Genomic DNA, 22,488 nt, shown 5'->3' on the forward strand with positions numbered 1-22,488 from the left:
ACTCATAAATGCACAGCCAGAAAGTAGTTATTTATCATAAGCTATCAATGAGTTGTCCTGAAAACTAGTTTAGTTTACTTCTCTTAAAAGTTAGAGCATTGTAAGAACAGACATATTTTCTCTTGAGTACAATTCTTTCAGTCTTTCTGACAAAAACTAACAAAGAAAAAACCTCACAAAAAAAACCTCTAAAATCATCCTATTTTCTGTGGGATTGTAACCAAATTCCAAGTCCCCAGGCAGTAGGTATATAGAGCACTTCAGAGGCTACATTCTTAACTAGTGGAGTGAGGCAAACAAGGAGCCAGAGTGAATCACAACACTCGACAATGACCTCACCAGACAGCTGAGACCTCCTGATCAGCTGCCTGCTAGAATAACAGCACCTGAGATGAGGGGTCCTGAAAAGGCTAAGAATTCAAGAAAATTGCAGGGAATACGCAAAGCTCCAGTAAGAAGGTAAAGTTCATCCACCACCTAGATAAAAGGCTCTGCTATAACTCATAGCGAGGTGGGATTTAACATTAAAGCACTAAAATATTTACCAGCTTTGCAAAAATAGTATTTCTAATAAAGCATTCAGGAGAGCAAAGGGATGTTGCCAAGGGCAGAAGTCACATGAACAAAACTATTAACAGTTAGCTTTTCACATCCAAATCAGAGTGAGCCTTTAAAAATTACATACAAAAATGATACTGCATTACTTACTAATTTGTATTTATTCTTTAACTATCTTTATTCCTCAAGGCAGGGGTTCCATGAAAGAACCTTATGTTACTACAAAAGGTTTCCAGAAATCATTGCTTTCTTAGTAACAAGGATAATATAACATTATTACAGGAAACATAGAAGGTTGTGTAAATACACAGATATCAGTGCTGCACTCTGTGATCTCTAAAAGTACATCTGTAAAAGAATCAATTGGCAGATAGTTATGAGGGACATTACCTCAATGACATCTCTGACTTGGTCTCCCATGCAGGGCAATCCCTGTATATCTTTCATTCTGGTTACTGGAAATGGAAGAAATTTCAGCACAGAAGCTGCTCTCAGAAATTCCAGGCAAAATATTTCATTTTCTTTGAACTCATAATTTTCAGCCATTATCTCAAAGGCATCCTGGAGACAGGGGAGCGGAGAGGTATAGAAAAAAAGTTAAAGCTTAATAAAAGCTTAAACTATTCCGTATACTCCTTAGAAAGGTTACTTTGTATGCTAATTCAAGAATGATTTCTTCATACCAGAGTGAAAAGACAAAGTTCATTAAAAATAAACCAGCATAATTTTCTAACCACTTGAAATTTTCCAGGTATCATAAAAATTGTATTTTAGAGACAAACGTGGGAAAAGATTCTGATCTGTAAAAAGGCCAAACTTTAAAATCTTTTGAGAGAGACACTTTCCGTATTTTATGCAGATCTAATAAATCAACACAAAATAGCACCCTAATTTTTAGATTTGTGCCCAAACATTAGAAATCCAGCAGGTCAGTACACGACATTAGAAATTCAGCAAGTCAGTACACGACAGTTCAGACACAACCAGATAAGAGTCTCTGGAAATACTGGGAACCTCCTCCTTCTTTTTGAACTTGTAACCATGCTTCTGTTTAGTAACTTAAGGAATAAACTTGCTTTTTCCTCATTTTTGAGATGTATGACCTACACAAAGAGAAAAGCCTTTTCTTTATGATTCTTCAGCTACCCATGGCTTAGTTTATTTGACATTGCACTCAAATCTACCTGGAGATTGCCAGTACAAGTTGGTGTTTGTTTTTTTTTCAACTATCCATATGTAATTTACGCAGCTTTGAATTCTCCCTCACAGGGAAAAAAAAAAAAAGAGACATCACGCAGCAATTTTTAGAAATTAAATGCAGGGAACAGATCGCACAGTGGTAGAGAAGAGAAGTAGGGTTTTTGTTTCCCATCGTAAAATACTATATTTTGGGAGACAAAAATTGCTGCAAAAAAACGTTTGTGAACAACCTAAGATAAGATCTTATGAAGGCTTGCAGCTGATTAGCAGCTGGAAATCCGAATTCCTAATGAGATCTTGCACAAAACCTCAAAAACTTTCAAGACTGCAAAATTAAGTGGTTTCTTAAGAGATTTTTAAGAGCGTACCATTTCCAGAAGAGACTTTGACTGTTCAAAATATTTATCTAAAACGCATCCCGCACCTGGCTGTTTGGAATGCTTTGGTACCCCATGGCACAGGGCAGGCTAGGTATGGACCAGAAACAAGCCAGCCTTGCAAAGCTCCCACACTGCCAGAGACCCCATTTCTTACTCTTCAGCCTGTCTCTCAAGAGCAGCTAACAGATCCCAGCCTTGAAAGAGCCATATGTTCCACTACATCAGTTGCTGCATATCCTTCCTGTTTCCCAACTTAGTCCTGTTTCTTCACGAGGCATTACAAAATAACAAAGGAGTGGCTGTCAGTGTGCATCTGCCTGCAATTATCACTTCACAGAGCTGTAGTCCAAGTGTCTGTTCAGAAATGTTTTTGAAATAAGGGTGAGTAACACCCTGTAATACAGATATCAAGAGGCAGCAAATAGCTTACTGGAACAATGACTGAAGTGGATAGTAGTAAAGAATAAGATTAAACAGCTTTTTCCTGCCCTCAGTATTTATGATCACTGTTCACATTTAGGCTCAGATTTAACTGCATTTGTAATTAAATGTATCATTATACAGTTTAAAGAAAAATAATTTTAGATTTTACTTTAATTTTTATCTTATCATTAATGTGACCTATATTGGAAAATAAAGCCAGGTAAAAACCAAAATGCCTTTCGCATCCTGAACGCTACATGTGTAACATTTCTAGGTGAACTAGAGTCAGTTCCAAGCTTACTAACTGATGTGACAGCAAATCCAGTGAAGTCATTCATTTCTTACATCTGTGGAGCTGAGAACAGCATCTGTCACCTTGCGTTGAAGAAATATGGCATGATTTAAACAACAGCAAAAATATTTCACCTGAGTTACAATCATTTAAATCATTAATAAAGAACAACTTCTTAAAATTAAATGTACTTTTCACAATAAATGTAGATTATTTACATACTACATTTCATTGTTCAATCAGCTCTAAAAAAATGGACCATCTTATGTGTTGTTCAAAAACACTATAGTCTCACTGAAGCAAAATGAAGGTTTTAAAAAGAATCTTCAAGAAAACATTGTCTCTACTGACCCTAGGATTTGTAAAACTTTCCTCTTAACAAATCAAAAAAATGAAATCTTAACTGGTTTGCTAGTATCTCTTTAGAAGAAATAGGTACCTTAGCTGAACAAAACAACTCCACTTTCCTTTCTTTTTTCCCTGTGCTACCATATTAAAGCATATAAAAATAATTAATTAGGGCTTGCTACAGAGAATTTGCTTTGTTCTGTATCATCAGTATAACTTCACTCCTTGATCTCTGTAAGGATCAGTCATCTGTTGTCCATCTTCACTGGAAGAATCCTTCCTTTAGTTGCATATTTATTTATCAGCTACCCTGATTAGTAAGTGCTGTGCAATTCCATTTTCATAACATTTCATGAAAGACCTCTTCAAAGAGAGAGCTGGTTAAGAAGATGCTTGATTTGGAAGTTTCTACCAGTATTTACATTCAGCTAGCCCTCAGGTATAAGGAATCAAAGAGAGGGGGAGAATGCTCCTTTGAGAAAGAAAAAAAAAAAACAAAACAAAAACAAAAAACCACACACACCAAAAACATTCTATTACAAAAAACAGTGCTCAAAACCTTAGCTTCCTTCAAGCTATCTTTAAAGCTCTTGCAGTGGCTAATTGTTGGATTTATTGAACTTCTATTCTTTTTTATTTTTTTTCCCCACATTTAAGATCTTTATTTGCTTGACAGATTACGTTGTATTTAATTACATACTTTCTAGTTAAAGACAGGTGCACATTATAGATCCCATTTAGAAAGACAACTAATGCAGAAAAAGGGGAAACTGCCAATTTGAGGTCACAAGCAGCATAGATCCATCCCAGTTTGCATATGGAAGAACAAATACAGCATACACAGTACTGCAAAGCAAATGGGGAATATATATTTTACATGTGGGGTGACAGAAGTCAGATATTCCTCTTCTGTGGGTTTTTTTTGGATGTTCTCTCAAGTTGTTATTCTTTTCACTCTTATCAGCTTCAAAGATTCTTTCCTTCTAAGTAATAAAAGATTCTAATTCTTGCTTCAAGTGAGGTTTACAGTCACAAAATTATGATTTCTTTTGCTTTCTTTTCTCTTTCAAATCTGTGCACATGAATACTCAAGAAAGCAGTGTTTGGCAAGAAATTTCTTACTCCAGTTAAGAGTAGCAGAGTTAATCAGGGAATAGAACCAAAAAGATATAGTTGCTACCTTCTTGTCAAAATAGTCTGTACAGACAAATACATAGACAGAAAACAGTTCTCAGAAGTATCTCCTCAGCAATATCTAGTCATGACAGAGACTGGCAAAGTTGTCTTCTTGACTAGGAAGCTCAGAAAGTCTAGGGATGTTTTTTCTCACTCCCAAGAAGGAGCCTCTCATATGCACATTTAAATAGATGTATTCTACAATGAATAACCAGCCATTATAATAAATGTGTCTGCATGTACCAGTACCACTGCTGGTTTAGAGAGGTATAGTCCCTTTCTGCTGGTAGGAGGGCGGTTTACAAAGAAGCTGTGTCAGCACCATTATTGAAAATGACAATCACATGTAGCTTTTTACTCAAAAGCTGTTGACAGTCAATAAGAAAATATAATCAAAGCATTTTTATCATTCTAGTTTGCATATTTCAGTGTTTCCTGCCTTTGTAAATCTCATTAAGCTATTGTAAATAAACAATTAAATAGTACTGAATATTCATTATTCCCTGTACGAAACACTGCCTGCAAATGCTGCAATTAATTACAGATCTGTCTTTTTGCATAAAACTGCTTTTGACATCCTTTTTGATAAAATCTTTCTGCTTTAAAAAAAGAAAGTAACTGATCTCCAAGTGGCATTGCTGTCTATTGAACACTATAGTCCATATTGAATAGTATTCCAGAGGGGAAAAGCACATGAAACTCCTTTATTAGCTGAGAAAAAGCTTGCAATCTATTAGATCTCTGGTGAAATCTGCTTATGGTGATGTCAAAAGTAAAGCTTACTGACCCTTCCTTTATTCTAAACCTTCATACTTCTTACAGTAAGCACCTCACCATCTTTTTATCAATCAGATCAATACTCAGATTGCCTGTTTAAAAGGTACTAGTTTAATAGGAAACTAAATTTCTAAAGATTTCCAACATGTGGGATTTTTATAATCTCCAGAGTATTCTGCAGGGACTGCTCTAACAAAATGTGAAAGATAGCTGGGCTGCATTTCAGTTCTTCAGTTATTGCGAATTTTCCATCTATGTCTGAAATTGTGAAATATATGTTGGTGAGACTTGAGCTATGGAAAAATATGGGGATGGAATGGACTTCCAGGTCCCAGCAGGTTAGATACAGAAGTACACAAATATTTGGTTGAATTATGTTAAAAATAAGGAAGAGGATGGATATACTGACAGAAATTTTGAAGCTCATTTAATATCTGGTATTTAAAACCTAATAAGATAAAATATGATTAACAAAGCAAAGTTACCAGTAAGCATCTTCCGCATGTAAAAATGCATACTAAAGTATTATATTATAAATGCTAAAAAACACAAGATTGAAATCAAGACAAACAGCAAGATTCTCAATTAATATATGAGAACGATTCTTGGAAAAAAATAATGATCAATAATGCTATGCTGGTTTTTGTCTGCTGAACAGCTAACTCAATAATAACTTTCAATATGAATATCAGAGCACATAAGTCACACTGACAAAAGCAAAAGAAGCTAACAGTCCCATGCCATGCTTCGTGCTCTCTCTGCTTGTTCCAACAAGACTGTCAAAGCAGTTCCATCGCTACTTCCAAAATAGTCTGTAATAACCTCAGTTTAAGACTGCGAGGACAGAAATCACCAATATTATACTACACCAAGAGCATATTTTAAATCTGATCTGTTTTTCAAAGAAAGCATTGCAGCTTCATGGACCAGGCACTTGTCTTATTCCCGTGCCAACACCCACTGTTCCTCTGCTGTGGGACCTTGGAAAGATGCTACAGACTTCCCTGCCATTGTTCCTTTGCTATCTTTCATTTGCTGTCTATTAGGGCTATGAACTTTGCAGGGCTTGAATTCTCTATTACAATGTGTTTGTACAGCATCTCTTATAAAAAAGGCCTCTATCTTACTTGAGCCTGTAAATGCTATAGCAGCACAAATAAAAAAATAATAACATACCGTTGTACAGGTGAACTTAATCCACCAAAAAGCTAAATAGCAAAGTGTGTTAAACCAAAAAAAAAAACCCAAACCTACCTGATACCTCGTTGAAGGACTGTTATACTCAGAACAGCAATTCGAGTTAAATTGCTTTTCCTCTCAATCACTACTTTGTACTTGAAGTTCATTTAGTGAGTCATAAATCCAAAGGTTGGTCCTAGTTCTCATCACATTGCTGTTGCTGGTGTCCATTCAAAACTGACTAACATGATTTTAAAGAGATCCAGAATGAACAATCCATGCAAATAATTTTCTTCTCACTTTCCCCAGTGTAAATTCTAATTTCATGTGTCAATGGGAAGAGACATAGGGTATGTGAATACCTTTTGTATACAGAGAGAGAGAAAATAAATACTTTCAGGTGCTTACTTCAAGGAGAATTAAGCAATTTGAGCCAACCTGTAATGTTGACTTGTGCTATTTGATTTCCAAATAAATTAAATGATCCATTTTTGTTCAATCTGACCTTTTTAAAATTTTATTTCTGGTTTCTAAACTGAAAAGCACAATATTTGCCCAGGTCAAATGAATTTATCACATCATCTTACATCAGCTGGAGAAACAAAGGAACTGAGAGAATAACAGTAATAGCATAATGTACACAATCTCAGGGTCCTTGTATACACACTGTTATTAGAAGTAAATATCTGTTAGCTCCAGCTGCCCCTCGTATTAACCAATAACAACAGGTTCATTTCTTACAACAGAAGAATGGTACTCTTGAGAAGTTTTCATATTTTTCCACATAATGTGAAAGAAAACAAGACAATTGTGAGAAAAGATTTGCTGACAGAGCACAAAAATGCAGTTAGGGTGTCAATCACATAACACTGCCCTAGATAAAAAGATACAGTGTAATAAGAAACATAAAACACTAAATGTATATTACACATACTAATATGGTCAAAGAAAGCAATATGGACTTAATGCATACAAACAAATTTGGGTTGCTGAAAGCTGCAGGTGTATTTATATTCTGTCTGTATTTTAGGGAGCACCCTCCCACTTACCTTAAAAATGAGAAGAAATATTTCCTCCTTGATGTACTTTCTGGAGAATTCTTACTGAAGTAAGCTATGGCAGTAAGACCATACATGTTACTAAGGGTATGCATTCAGTTAGTGGTTTTCTACCTGTAGAGCCCCCAAGTTTATTAAGAAATTAAAGTTGAGGTTCTCCTGAGGTCTGTTTTAAAATGGAATAATAAATGCTTGAGCCACTGGCATAACTGATATATGTTTCTGTAGGTACAAAAGAAGAGAAAATAAAAAGGAGGAAAAAATATAATCCTAACAGAGTGGAAAGGAAATCAGGTGTTTTTCCCATGCTAAGCATTCACATTCTCATTACCATGAGTAACAGCCAAAGCAGAGTAACATTCAGTAGCATTAGCAATAAGCCTCAGAATCACAGAACCATTTGCTTCTGACTTAATTAGTTTCTTCGGTAAGAATTAAACTGTATTTTCCTCACAGAAGAATGTCTTTCTGAATTTTATTGCAGTCTGGTATTAATATTCAAATCCAATAACCCCTCTCGGGCACAGCAGAATGACTCCATTTATTCTACCACAAGAAAACACAATGCAGCCCTCAAGTGTATATTTTCAGTGGGAGAGGGGGAGAATGGCTAGCTATTTACAAATGAACCAGAGAACAATATTGGAATATTATATTTCATAATAACATTGAACTTTAAGACAAACAGAAAGGAAACATGCTAAGATATAGTCTCTGGTGAAATGATTTGCCCTTTTGTTTTGCACCTTTACCCATCTGAACAGCTACAGTTCACCTGTGGAGTCAGGGCTATGCATTCAGGTGTATTCCTGCATCATCCAAATCAGCAGTGGTTATCAACCTATGTACCACGAGGACACACAGTGACTCAAAGCCTGCATGAGGCCCCACAAGTCTGAAGCGGTTGCATTTCTCCTCCATGAACTGCCACATCATGACGCTGTCTCTTCCATGGCATGCAATTTGACATACTTAATCTATTTTTCATACAACAGGTCTCTCTACTACTCAACAGCTCATAAAAAATTTAGGTAGGATTTAGGTAGGATTTGCCCCATACTGAACACAGTCATGAAACCTTCACACCTGCACAGTCTCTGCCAATCCTTCTGTAGCTTCGTCCATGATGTAAAATTCATTTGTTGCTCTGTAAGTTATTTTCTGGCTATTACAATAGAAAGTAAACATGGGACAGTTGAACATAGAAACTGCATCTACTGTGCTAAACCACCAAATTGTCCTCATGAGCTCTCATCAAGTATCTCTGCTATTTGATTTTAACACATGGTCTTTCATGGTAAAATATATACAGAACAGGACTCAAGATTAAAACTGGTTACTAATTACCAATTTCTCCAGAAATCAAGTCTCCAAAAGTGTCTATCTCAAGAAATCACCACATTCAAAGCCTCATTGTATGCACATTACTGCTTATTAGTGACTGTTTTCCTGCTCTTCTGAAGGGACTAAAAAATGTCAAACATAACTAGTACTCATTTGAAAGCAGAATTTGACGCATGGTATCAGGGTAAAGTCCAGTAAAAGGAGGAATCCAAGAGTTCATCTAAGAATGCATAAGCAACTAATAGGTTTATGTCTCTGTTGAAGGCAAGGTGAAAAAAAATTCTTTCAAGATAACCAAAGAAAACAGAAAATCTGTAAGAAAAAAAGAACAACTGTGGCTCAAAGAATAAAGAAGTTATAACAAAATACTATCATCAACACATAATTCAAGATGGTTTGGACCTAGTTTTCAGAATGTACGGCATTGAGCCAGCCAAAATATGTTATTTAATGCATGCCTACAGCATGCACAAGCGAATTATGCCAATGCTTCAGTGCATTTGCTAAGTGCTCACACTGAAAAAAATCTTTTGGAACACTTATTTGAGAACATGAATTACAGGTTTAATACAAGACCAACAAAACAACAGCAAAACTGAAAATCCAGCTCCTGCAACATTAGGTAGACTAACTAGCAGGCCTGCAGGCAATAGGCCAGCTCTTGCAGTCCATAAACAGCCAAGCCTTCAGCTGTCATTGCAGTTTTCATTTGTAGGGAAGAAGAGCAAGAGCCCTAAGAAGCTACATTACAACTGTCAAGATGCAGATGCTAGACAGACTCATAGGCATTATCAGCTTGTCCAGGACCACCTCCAGAAATAAAATACAGCAAGAACTTAGAACAGGTACTCTCAAAGTACAAGGATGAAAAACTGCCACCTTTGTCACAACGAAACCTAATTTCTACCCAGACTCAGAAACGTTTGATATATAGGATAACAAAAGGGAGTCTCAGTGCTTCAGTCATTGAACCACCCTGCTTTCAATGTGTTCAGCTGAATTCATTTATCAAATACAAGTTGTACTCTGACATTAAGACTGCTGCAATGATAAACCTGGAAGTAATTTAGGGACTGTCTCTCTGGAAACACAGGTATTACAGAAATCACTCAATGAATATATTGCTGCTATCATAGCTTTCATTTTAACTGAATCTTGGACTAAATTCAGGAATTCAATAGCTAGAAGACAAACTACATATTCACTAGAGTTACGGTACTCAGTCTTTGAAAATGGAAAAATACTGTGTAAATGTACAAATAGATACCAGATATTTCAAAAATTAAAAATAATTTTAAAAGGTATCACTAAAAAGGGAACTACCTTATTCTAGACATTTTTGTGCTCAAAACATTGGTGATAATTAAAAATCAACAATTTTGTGCCTTCTAGGAGTAGCCATTGTACTTTGGCATTATCCATCCCAACTGCTTTTATTTTTTTACCTTCAGAATGACTGACAAAATGTCCTACTACAGAAAACTCAACAACACACTACTACATTCCACTGTTTTCAGGAAGTGGAGAACTAAGGCATTTAATTTCTATTTCTCTAAGGCTGGTGTTTTACAGAATCTTTGGATCGTACTATATTTGGCCTGACATCTTCCCCTACAGCAGTGCATATTTGTAAACAGTGAAAAAGAATGACTGCTTTCAAGAGGTTAAATGGCAACATTCACAGCCCTGTTTTTCTAGCAGGAGGTGGGGCACAGCAGTCATTTCAAAAGAAGCAGTGTGGGGAATGTCGGAATCATTGGGGTTGGAAGGGAGCTTGGGAGGTCTCCAGTGCAACCTCAGGCTCCCATCAGGTTGCTCAAAAAGGGAAATTTTATTTAAATAAGCAAACTGTTTAACCTACTTGAGTACCATAAACACCATTATATAATTGGTATAACTGACTATTATTTCAAAGCATCACTACAAGGCAAAATTTAGGTTGTTTAATTTTTAACTGTGATTTCCCAGATCAAGACATTTCAGAGTTGCTCTTAGGTTTATCTTCAGTACTGAATTCCCAGAGGTTTTAGTATTTACCTTGTAAATGTTTTTTATTCTCAAATTACTGTTATCTGCTGTTATTATTTTTATATAGATCTTACAAATAATATTTACTTGAAAGATTTGTATTTATAGGCATACACACAAAAAGTAAAAACAGAAAAGTTATAAATAACAACAAAATAAATAATAAAACTTTAAGAAGATGAGGAGGCATTATAGTTGAAACGTATAATGTGATCATGCCAGATTTATTCAGACTATACTACACTAGAGTCTCTGTGTCAAATGTTTCCTATTGTATAGTTTTCACTGAGTATCTAGAGCCAGCCAAGAGGAGCCATTAGGCACAATAACGTAAGAGGAATTTTGACCAGATGACTCAGGTTCTTCACACCCATTAAACTGTGTAATATTATGAGCAGTAAATAGGATATATGACAGTCTCTAAGATTTCTATTTAACTAGAAAATTTAAGGGTTATTTTTTTATCATATCGAAGTAATTACATTGGTCATGTAATCTGTTTTGATAACTAAGCAATTATGAAAACCTGAAACTTAAAACCACACATTAAAGAAATAAACACCTAGGTAAAAGAAAAGGCAGCACAGCAATTGTGAAGTACCTTGAACTGACCTAAACCAAACTTTTGCTTATTATTTCAAACTTGTCAAATAAGACTGTAATGAAACGCTAAAAGACATTTTCAGAATGTTATTCTATCATTTGTTTTAAAAATTCATGCGTTTACAAGCTAATAGTGTATTTAAAGATCCACTGTGTTAAGCTTTCAGCAATGCTTAAAGGATGCAATTAAGCTTACACTCAATTCTAATTTAAGTATGGCAGATTTATAACTTTTTAAAATTGTTATCATTGTGCTGCCTGTTTAACTTATGAATTTGCTGAGGGTGCCATAGGAAATATTAGTGCAAGTACTGTATTAATTATTTTACTTCTAGTTTTTATTTCATGGATAGAGTAAGTATTACCGTGAATTTCTCGTTGAAGTTACTTAAAGTTGTTTTCCTTTGACATGAATACTGAGATACTTTGCTTGCAATAAACGGCACTTCTGATTCAGGTGTATTCAAAGGAGGAGACTGAACTTGTTCCTAACAAGGAAAAAAAAAAAGGGAGAAGCGTTGGTGACACACCTACCAAGTGGCTTAAAATACCAAAAATACATTTCATGAGCCCAAAATATGTACCTTTAAAGAAAAGGTAAAAGAATAATGATGCTCCTACCAACTTCCTAGGAAAAACATTTAATTTCACATTGGCTGCACTGATAATACCAGTTTATCTGGTAATTACTAGGATTTTTCATTTTCTGAAGTAAGTTCTTGCAGGGAGTTTTCAATGGCACTGTCATTCAAAAAAAAAAAAAAACAACCAAAAGTCTCTCTATTGCAGCATTGAAAAACTACAAAGCTCTAAGAGCGGATAAGCTTGAAAGAACAGAGGTTTTCCAGAAAACACTAGATGATTCAATATCAGATCAGGGATACCAGATCAAGGAGAAAAAAAACTAGTAGATAGAGATGCTCAAATAACTGACTTTTTTAATCTGTAGCTAAAGTCAGTGGTGGAGGAAAAATTTTTGTATGACTTAAAAATAAACTTTTTCCCCCTCTTCCAGGTAAAATGAAAGAAGCCTTTTTTGGTTTGGATTTAATTCATTAAGCTAAATGTTCTATTTTGGGGTAACTATAAAGCAAAGGAAACATTTACAAACAGCCATAGAAGAGTCATCTTCATCCTTTCATTCAACAGCGTTCACCTTATAAATGTGGTTTTGCACTCAGCCCCTTCCGTACATGCTGATCCAATTCAGACACCATTTTTAGGTTTTCAGTGCAGCAAGGAAAAGGAGCCAGATGCCAAATCTTAAATGGAGTTTCACAAGCACCAGGCTATCTACATCCTTGTTGGCATTTCCTCTAGTTTTGCTCCATGCAAAATTGACCAACATCAATGAAAAAGTCTGTGGGCAACCCATCCCAGTGGGGTGGGAAGGAAATTCTCCTGAATGGCAGGATACAGAGAGTCATGTCCCAATTGGCAAAAGAGAATCTTGAGCGTGAGTCTTCAACATGTAAGTATCCTGACCAGTGGGAAACTGGAAAAAGACAACCTGGCACCAGCTTTTCTGCTGCTTTATATGCCCAGTCCTTTAATATCTTTGCTTTCGTTAAAAGTACACAAATCTGAAATACCTTGGAAACACCCAAAGTGTTCTCAGTATTTCTGTGTAATTTTTTGCTATTTGTCATTTTATCCAAAAACATTTGGCAGATCTGTCAAAAACGTATTGCATTGCACTATCCAAAAGGAAATGGTTCAACAACAACAAAAAAACATATCAAAGATACACAGAGGAAATTTTCACCCCAATAATGGAACAATGAGCCCTTTCTTCCCTGTATCCCAAGGCATGCAGACATAAAGCTAGCATCTGTGCTAGGCAAACCCATAAATACATGTATGTGCCTTCACACACCCCCCACATATAATTTCATGCTAAATTGCCTTTGTATTTGATGTAGAGTAGTTGAATAACATTCGCACACACACACAAAAAGGCATTTGCTTGCACAGCTGAAAGAACAGTGAATCATATGGCATTTTTCACAGCATACACTGAAAGGAAGGAAGCTATTGTATGTGTAGGACCACTCTTGGGAATAACCAAAATGAGTTTCAGCCAGGATCAACAGCACAACTCATCCACTTTTGCACACGTTCATGAATTATACTTTAAAATTGATTTTAAATCATATAAACTATGATTGATTACAGCTAATATACTGCTTGAAATGATAGTGCCAGCTGCAAAGACTGTGAACAAACAGAACATTACTGAATAGAATATCAAGTAAGCTAGTATCTTCATTAGAACATAGACACACAAAGAACAAGAGCCCTACATGTAGCATTACATGGCACAGTGGATGAGAGCAAAATTAATGCAGAAATTCTGTTTAAGAGGGTGGTAGACTGGCACACAAACATACTGTTCCTGCCTTAGCAAAGATATTTGAGCATTTTTCTGAATCAGCAATAGTTATGCTTTTAATTAACAGGACTTGATTATACTAAACAATAGAAGAAACTTCAGCTGGCTAGAGATCAACAGCAAAAGCATCTAGCAAACTGTAATTACTATAGTCTGATTTGTAGGGAATATTATAACGTCTGCATGAGAACTGCTGAGATGATCTCTTATCATCATCAGAACATAGCAACAGGATTTACATTGCTTTTTGGTGGGAAGACCAGATGGGATAAAATCATTTGCACAGATTATGGGACAAACCTAAAGTTTCATCCAGTAGCAATTAGAGTGTAGAACGAGCAATCCTGGAAACTTACACTACCTCAAAATAATTCATAGTACTGGGAAGAAAGAACTACCGATATGAGAAAAATTTAAGCACGAAAATTCGTTTTTTTGGGGGGTGGATATCTCCACAGCATTAAAATGAAATTATGGTAAATTATGCAGGGGCAAACATGGAAAAATATCCAAATACGTAGGCTACTCAATTGCTAGAGCAAGTTGGAGTTTGTACCCCCATCCAGGCTGCAGTAACAAGTGTCACTGCCATTCCTTCACAGTGACATTTACCACATGGCATAAGCGGAAAAATCAGCCGGCACCACTAGCATCAGTTTGCACAGCAGAGAGGCTTCATTTTGGAATTAATCTTGTAGGAGACTACTTCATTCTTTGTGAAACTATTTTTTTTAATACACAAGCGAAGAAGTATAATGACATAGGGAAATAACAAAGAGAGATAAAATGAAGCAACAGTGAACAAGGTGCACAGATACTAGAGACAGTGTCAGATGATACTATTCAACAGCCAGCAGCTTTGTAAAGTCCAGACAGCATTGACCAAATAATAAATTCAGCTGACATCCAGCATTTTATGAAGAGAAGACAGCCAGTTCAGAAGTTTCATTTTATTTTCTGAGAAACTGTGACTGTCAGCATGAAGGACTTCTTCCGTTAGTTAAAGCCTCTCTCCTTCATGAGGCAACAGACTGAGACACTCTGGAAAATGTTAAATGAGTTGCCCGTCACATGACATGGCAAGGGATCAAAAGATGTGGTACTTCCTTGTCCTAATGTGGAGGAAAATCCTTTGTTGAAGTAATTTTTTTTTTTTTTTTTCAGAAAGGAAAAGATTTAGCTAACAACTATTGGGTTCTGACTGAGGAAAAGGCAGAAGAGAGACAGTCACAGCACACTTCCTAAGGCTGCTGAAGATGCCAGCCCACTTATGGCTCTCTTCTATAAATACTTGAGGAAAGATGGTGGGGAGGTAGGGGAAGGGCTCTTTACATTAGTGATGGGTGATAGAACAAGAGGAAATGGGCATAAGCTTAGTCAGGGGAGATTCAGGTTGGATGTTAGAAAGTATTTCTTCTCTGAAAGGGTTGTCAGCCACTGGAATAGACTGCCCAGGGAGGTGGTTGAGTCCCCATCCCTGGATGTGTTTAAGAATAGGGTGGATGATCTACTTGAGGATATGGTTTAATGGGGTTTAGGGATGGTTGGACTCGATGATCTATAAGGTCTTTTCCAACCTAGAAATCTATGAATCTATGAATCTTCCTTTTTATCCCTCTGAAAGTTTCCCCTCTGCCTCTTTGTTTACCATTACCTGGGAAGCACTACTTTCTAGTATGCGGGGATGCTCTTGCGTACATACTAACATCCATGTCCTGCTATTGTCCAGAAAATCCATCTGCTTGTGGTGGGAAAGGTGTCTCTGGGCAAAGGCATTTCTTTGCCAGAAATATTTTGATTTCCCTTTAAAGCGGATGTTTGGCTACCATGCTTGCATAGCCTACTAAATTAAATGATGGCTACTAACTATAAAAGTCAACTGTTACCAAATGAATCAATAAAAATTCAGACCATCTTAGATCTGGTCACCCAACCTTTTATACTCTATAAATCACTAACACCAGAGCATCTCTCAGATCATTCTGAGCAACAGAAAGCTGTACTTTAGCGACAGTTGCAATTAATATGTTAGCTAATGGTCTGTAACTCTGACTCTGTTCCCCTTGTTTTGCATGGAGAAGGAAATTTCTTTTCAGTGATGCATTAAAACAAATGTCCTGAATGAAGAACAACCTTCCAAATCAGCTACTGTAAGATCTGAAAGATGAAATCTGCTATTGATATTAATGAGAATTTTACCACTAACCTACACCTAGATGAGATTTCACCCAAAACATTCCCCACTGCAAGGCATTAACAATGTAGCCTGAGTTCAAGGTTTCTAATTCACTTTCATTTCACGTTTTACAAGACTGATATAATGGACCAAATTTGTCTCCAGTGAAACTACAATTAAAATACATTATGCACAACTTCGGTCTAGTACTCAAAAAGAAAATTAACCTTTACTTCAATCTTTCCTCATTTCTCAGGGCAGAAAAAAAAAAAAGAATAATCATGGTGAGACTGCAACAATAAGATTAGTTTTAAATTTGCTGAACTTCTAGAATAATTTCTCTTCTTCCCTTGTTTACTTTACAAAAATGTTTATTGCTTTAGAGTCACTATACAATTAAGACTGGTTTTAACTATAAGTTTTATAGTTAACAGTACAGCTGTCACTGGCTTACTTATTGTGCCCTACATTTATTAGCATGAAATCTTTTTGTTTCAATAAAAACAGAGGCTTTTATTTGCAGAGCCAGTCTCAAAGTATAACGATGATGTCCTGACAGTGCTGCTACCTTTTTCAGAAGTTTCTGCTCCAGTGGTATTCCAAAAGGACTTTCATACATAAAAGAAAACTAAGGTAGTTCAACTTGCAGTAGCTTTCACACTGATCAAAAGAGGAAGCTTCAACATTGTTGAAGACAAAGGCATTTTTTGCTTTGAAAAGAAAGTCTAGGAAAAGATATTTTCTGAGATATCTGAATCTACAGGTTTTCATGCACCACTGAAATTAAGAATGTACATAAAGAGTAATTTTGCTTAATTTTAATCTTGATTTGAAACTCAGAGTTTACAGGATTTTGTTTACGTTTTGGATTTATTTCTTGTTTAGAGAACTTATTTATATTTTTATGATCTATTTGCCTGCTAGATTACATAATGCAGTAGTTACAAGGTTTTCCATTTTTTTTCCTCATTTGCATTAATTTCTTTGCTCTATTCTCCCTCCAGCAAATTCACTGAAAATATTATAAATACACTGCAAAAATACTTCATTGGAAAGATTGCAAATATAAACACATATTCTGTCATAGAATTATGCTGAGTCTGAGAGCGACAGCTCCATCTGGTGTATTCACTCCTCCCCCCGGCAGTGTTATTAAACAGTAATTCTTACATGTAAAATCCTGGAAAATAGTTTCTGGCAATGAAAGATGACTGAAAAAATGAATCAGGAGCTACAGTTTTTCTTGGGGAAAGGTGGTATTTATGAATCATCCTTCATAATCTAAACATCAGGATGAAAAAGCAGCAAACACTGCAATACTGCTGTTAAATATTCAGGCATCTTCTGCCTCACAGGAAGGTACACGCTGTGGATCCTGCCATGGTCCCAGTGTTTATGAGTTTCCCAGTTATCGCTTTGCAGTGGGGTCACAGTTTACATGGAGACTAACCCAGACCCTCAGAAACCAGCAGGAATCCCTCACTTGACTCCAGATCACTTTAGATCAGACTTGTGATTCTCCTGACACATGAATCAATATCTTCACCAGTGCACACTAAATCCATCACTGTGAGGCACGAATGAGGACGCGCAAAACAAGGGAACAGGTTCATCCTGCTCCAGCACAGGGTCTATTTCACGGACCAGCGGCACGTGCTGCCATCGCACCACGCGCCCAGGGACCCCTACCGCACCCTCAGCATTTACAGCCTGTGCTAGGGGGATGCAATAGGACTGTGTCACACTATGCTCCAATTTGAGAAATCAGCACATCATTTTGTCAGACGTAGATCAGAGGAAAATGTGTCATCATCCATTGCTTCCAGGTCAAACACAACTCATCAAATAATCAGCCTGCCATTCGCAACATCCTCTGACTTACCAGTTCCCATTGAGAGATAATATGATATAATAAAACTTTTTTTCCTTAGCACAGTTTTACTTGATGACGCCAAGCTTGTAAACACACGTCCACAGACTGCAGTCTCAGGACTTCATTTCACAGGTTTTTCAAGGGCCCAGCGGTTAGCTGATCACTTCAAAACAGCAAGGGCTTTAATATTTTTTGTATTGTTTTGAAGAGGCAAAGTATTCCATCAGGAGCCCATTAAAACACACTGCTCTCAGTAGGATGTTTACCATGATGTTGAAGTATTTGTGGAAATACCACAAGCACCACAACAACAGCGAGTGCTTCATTGATGGATGTTTTCCCTTCAACGGCATCCTTCTTTTAATAGGGATGATTTATATTACCAGTTTGTAACATGTGACAGCATAGTAGCTTAGCTTTACCAGACACTGATATAGAGGGTATGGAACGTCTTTTTAATCTATTAAAACTGTGTTAATTACTCATGTAAACTATAGGGAAACAAAAGTTTTTAAATTCAAAAATTATATCACAAACGTGTCTGGTTTTAGGAAAAAAAAATAAAAAAGAAAAAAGAAAAAGAAAAACCAGTCATTCATTTTGAATGTCACTGTATTCACACTGAAGGATCTGTCTTACCATGAGACGATACTTCATTTCTGAATCAACTGGTCTTCCCGCTTCCATGCAGGCTGTGAACCAGGAGATATCCAGTAGTTCAAACCTGGAGCTGTCTCTCACAGTCTGTCCTCTCAGCCAGTCCAGCACCTCTGGGTAAGAGTTGTTCTCGGCCACAATATGAGTGACAGATTCACTGTCAAGAAGCACACAAAAAGAAGTTTTCTTTTTTCCTGAACCCAACTGTACACAGATACAGAGCTGCTATTTCCATATTGACTTACGATGCACTTCCTGAAAATCATGGTGTATATTGTACATTAGGATGTGGGAAGCAGTTGCATTTTCATATAACAGCATATCTATTCCAGGCACTGAATCTGCTTTGAGGAAAGACTTTAGCCTGACAGCTCCTGTAAGTGCAGTATTTTCTTTCTTTCAGCATCACTTGCCTTCCATAAGACACTATCCTATTACACATTTTTTTACCGCTCTGAAAATATTTGGCTTACACTAGAAGTACCATAATGAAAAGCCTGCTTAACTATACCTGACAGCCCCTTCCCAATATTCCTGATCAACAAATGAAAGCTTTAGAGTATTAAAAAGTCTGTTAACGATAAGACTTTAAAGCTTTACAGCTAGTAATATCTTTCTGTAAATTTAACTTTTCTGTACTTGCATTACACTCCTTACATGTGGCATTGTCAAATGTTCATGACTTAAATCTTATGAATTATGCACTTCATCTAAAGACCACTTCCTTGCTACTAAGAGGCCAGTATCTTACGAAACTGATATATTGATTTAGTGAATATAAAATTTACAGATTGAGTTATTGTTCAATAGGTTATATGGTGTATATTGCTTAAAAATACAGTAGCACACTAAATTTGGGTTGATGTACTAGAATGTTAGAAAGAATCCCATGATAATTCATGATTAAAAAGACAGTTCTGCAACTTCCACAGGAAAATAACGAAGAGGGACAAATTTATATTTCAAGAAAAAATTGCATACATACTTAGGATGATGTCTAAATTTCCCCCTGGCATGCTGATGTTCGTCAGCAAGTTTAGAAAACTACTAACTTGGTAGGAAATTTTGAGTGATTCTTATTGCTCTCCCTCAACACACCCCAGGAGGGTGCTGTCACCCACAAAGACAACAGATAAAGGAAGAAACTTCATTTTCATGCAACTTGTAGGACCTTCATTTCTCTGAAACATATAACAAAATTAACTTATATCAGTCAACAAATTTCTAAACTCAGGGGAAAGGCACAATGTCATTATTTGACTTAGTGTTTACAGAAATAAACCTGGAATTGGAACATAAATTGTCCTGATGGCAGCCACCTCCGTTTGCAAGCCTCCATAACCACCTCCTAGCCCATGCTGGTGATAGCCTTGTGCCTATACAGTAAATTTCAAACAGACCTGACAGATTGCTTTGCAGTCCTTCTGTAACACCTGAAGATGTTAAGCCATCAACCTGTCCAAGCAGAGAGGGCACACACAACTGGTAGAGATAACTGGTTAGTATGGGCTTTAAAATGGTATGTGCTAACCGTCAAAGGCAGACTTCATAGCCTTTCAAAGCAAACTGCTTTCTAGAAGATTAACAAAACCCCTTGTGCTATCCATGTGAGCTTGATTCATAACAATAATCATCGATTTCATCAAAACACAATGACAAATACTGGAGTCACCCCATAGAAAACTGTTATCATATAACTCTCCAGTGCATTAAATGTGCTGTATTTTGGAAATATAGGACATATATCGAGCATACTATACTTCAGAAATATGAAAAATGTCACGATATAGCACAATTTTTTTCTCTCCATATTGTGCAACTTGTAGAGCAGAGTCCATTGAAAAAAAAATCCCGATTAATTTTAATCTAAAAGATTACAAGTCTAGGTTAGGTGACTCTCCATGAAATACTAATTATTTTATTATTATTTAACCCTGCTAGGTTCTAGTTTAATTAAACTGTCACATCTTTACTTGAGTGAAAAAAAAAATCAGTTAGAGACATAGAGCGTCTGCTTCCTGTGGTTTATTTCACTTTATATAAAATATTCATATGTAATGTATTTGTACCAAGCTGCAGCTCTGGGAACTTTGCCATCACTATGCTCACAGCAGCAGTTTAGCTGCTGTGCACCAGTTTCCTCTGGTACCTGTACAGCTGTGCTTTTTGCTTGGCACAGAACATAAATTTAGCATTTCCTCTGGCATTTTCAAAACAAAAATCAACAGTTAAATAGTTCTGGTTTACCCAGCAGCAGCTAAGCTGGAATTAAACATAACACCTGCCTTGCATACAACTTTCAGAAAGTCTGAAATATTGGCAATAAATAACTGTGTGTCAAAGCAGCCCAGACAAATCTTCTACTCAGTCCTCAATGGATTGTTAATGCAGGATTTGGAACAGCCCAGTTCATTTTTTTTTCCCCTGAGAATTCAATTAGTTTTGTATCAGACACTAATTGCCTACTTCTGTTCAATACCTGCTTGAACCTTGCTTTACAAATTATTTCATCCTCCCTTCTTCCTCAGGCTTTCAAAATTGATGGGACTGAAAAATCTGTGGAAATGAGCTTTTATAGGGAGGACACAGTTATATACTATCTGCATACAGAAACAGAGAAATAATCAATACTTGGTTTTCTTCCAGATTATCAGAGAACCTACATAACGGAGCTTTCAGAAAACTGCAAAATGATAAAACTAGCACTCATGAAAAGCACTATTTGGAGGAAGGCTTCCTTCAAGTTGGCTTACTGAAACACCACCAGACAACTGGAGTATATTTTCATCCTGAAACGCTGCAACTGTGGTATTTTATTCCTGTTTTTTTCTCCAGTCTTCCAAATTGTACCAAAGTGTTAAGTCAGTAACTTTGAGACTCACATCAGTGTATTACTAACTGGAAGATTAAATATTAGAATACCAGAGATGTTCTAGAGAAATGCCCCCGTCAACCCATCACATTTTCCATTCCTGTATATGTAACTTTTTTCCATTTCAGGAATTGGCCATTAAGTTTAGATTAATCTTAATCTGACTTCAAGGGGGAAATAAACAATTACTGATTTAGGTCAGCTAAAGACACGATTCATTGATTCCAGTGAGACTACACGAATACACAGAAACATATCCCGTGAGAAACATTTGCAATTTCACACCTTACAGTTTTTATTTTCCATGTGAGAAGTAGCACACTGAAAAATGCAGACACATTAACATTAATACACTTAAGATAAATTAGAACCAGAGATTTTAGAAGTAAAAAAAAAAATTAGAAATTTTGCTAATGTTTGTTTTCTGCCAGCTCTCTCTCCAGAAGAGAACAGAAATAAACCATGCTTTAGGAACATCCGCTGAAATTCAGAATAATCTTTACACTAGGAAGAGCAAAGTATATCCACCAAATACATAGGCAAAAACTTCAACCACAGTCACTTGTATGACTGCATTTGTTAAATTAGAATGCTTCAAGCAGCATTACTACATTTCTACACGTATAAACGTTTTCCTACCTTAGCTCACTTTCTACTCTGAAACCTTTTCTTCTTGCCAGCTCCATCAAAAATGTCCTTCTGGTCATCCCCATCTTCCTCTGCATAATAAAAATGACAAACTTATTGAATTTTATTTCATAACTGCAGGAAAGGTTTGGGGAATGCATCCCTTTCTGTCTCTTTCCCTGGGAGAGCACAGCTGGAGCTCTGATCCTATTCATGATGCAAGGTAGAAGTGTTTTTGCTTGGGTAAAAGGAAGATAACATGCTTTCTGCCAGGGAGCAGCTGTATTTAATGCCACCACCCATTGAAGTAATTTTCTTTTGTTTCCCCTCTGAAATCAAAAACAGGTGCCACATAAGCAGAAACATCACTTGCTTTCTACTAGCTTGGACTTCTTGCACAGAACTACTCCAGACAGGTGCAAATACGCTTTCGTTCCTTAAAACAGCCATTACCTATGGACACTTCACCCAAATAACATAGGCCATAGCAAAATTGTCACAAAACATCAATCAGGTCTCCAGCTG

At 36.4% G+C, this 22,488-nt stretch overlaps 1 protein-coding gene across 1 annotated transcript in view; it reads right to left on the reverse strand.

The window, feature by feature from the left end:
• DNTT (DNA nucleotidylexotransferase) overlaps positions 1 to 22,178 on the reverse strand; it is a 94,028-nt gene extending 71,850 nt beyond the window's left edge. The window contains exons 1-4 of the mRNA XM_086616792.1: positions 21,976 to 22,178; positions 18,447 to 18,621; positions 11,732 to 11,854; positions 949 to 1,119 (exon numbers count right to left, since the gene is read on the reverse strand). Of these exons, the coding sequence (XP_086472918.1) occupies positions 949 to 1,119; positions 11,732 to 11,854; positions 18,447 to 18,621; positions 21,976 to 22,178 (672 nt within the window). The remainder of the gene's footprint in view (positions 1 to 948; positions 1,120 to 11,731; positions 11,855 to 18,446; positions 18,622 to 21,975) is intronic.
• Positions 22,179 to 22,488: the final 310 nt, after the last annotated feature.

Source organism: Tauraco erythrolophus, chromosome 9, assembly GCF_009769465.1.
Source record: "Tauraco erythrolophus isolate bTauEry1 chromosome 9, bTauEry1.pri, whole genome shotgun sequence".
In the NCBI taxonomy this organism is placed as follows: domain Eukaryota; kingdom Metazoa; phylum Chordata; class Aves; order Musophagiformes; family Musophagidae; genus Tauraco; species Tauraco erythrolophus.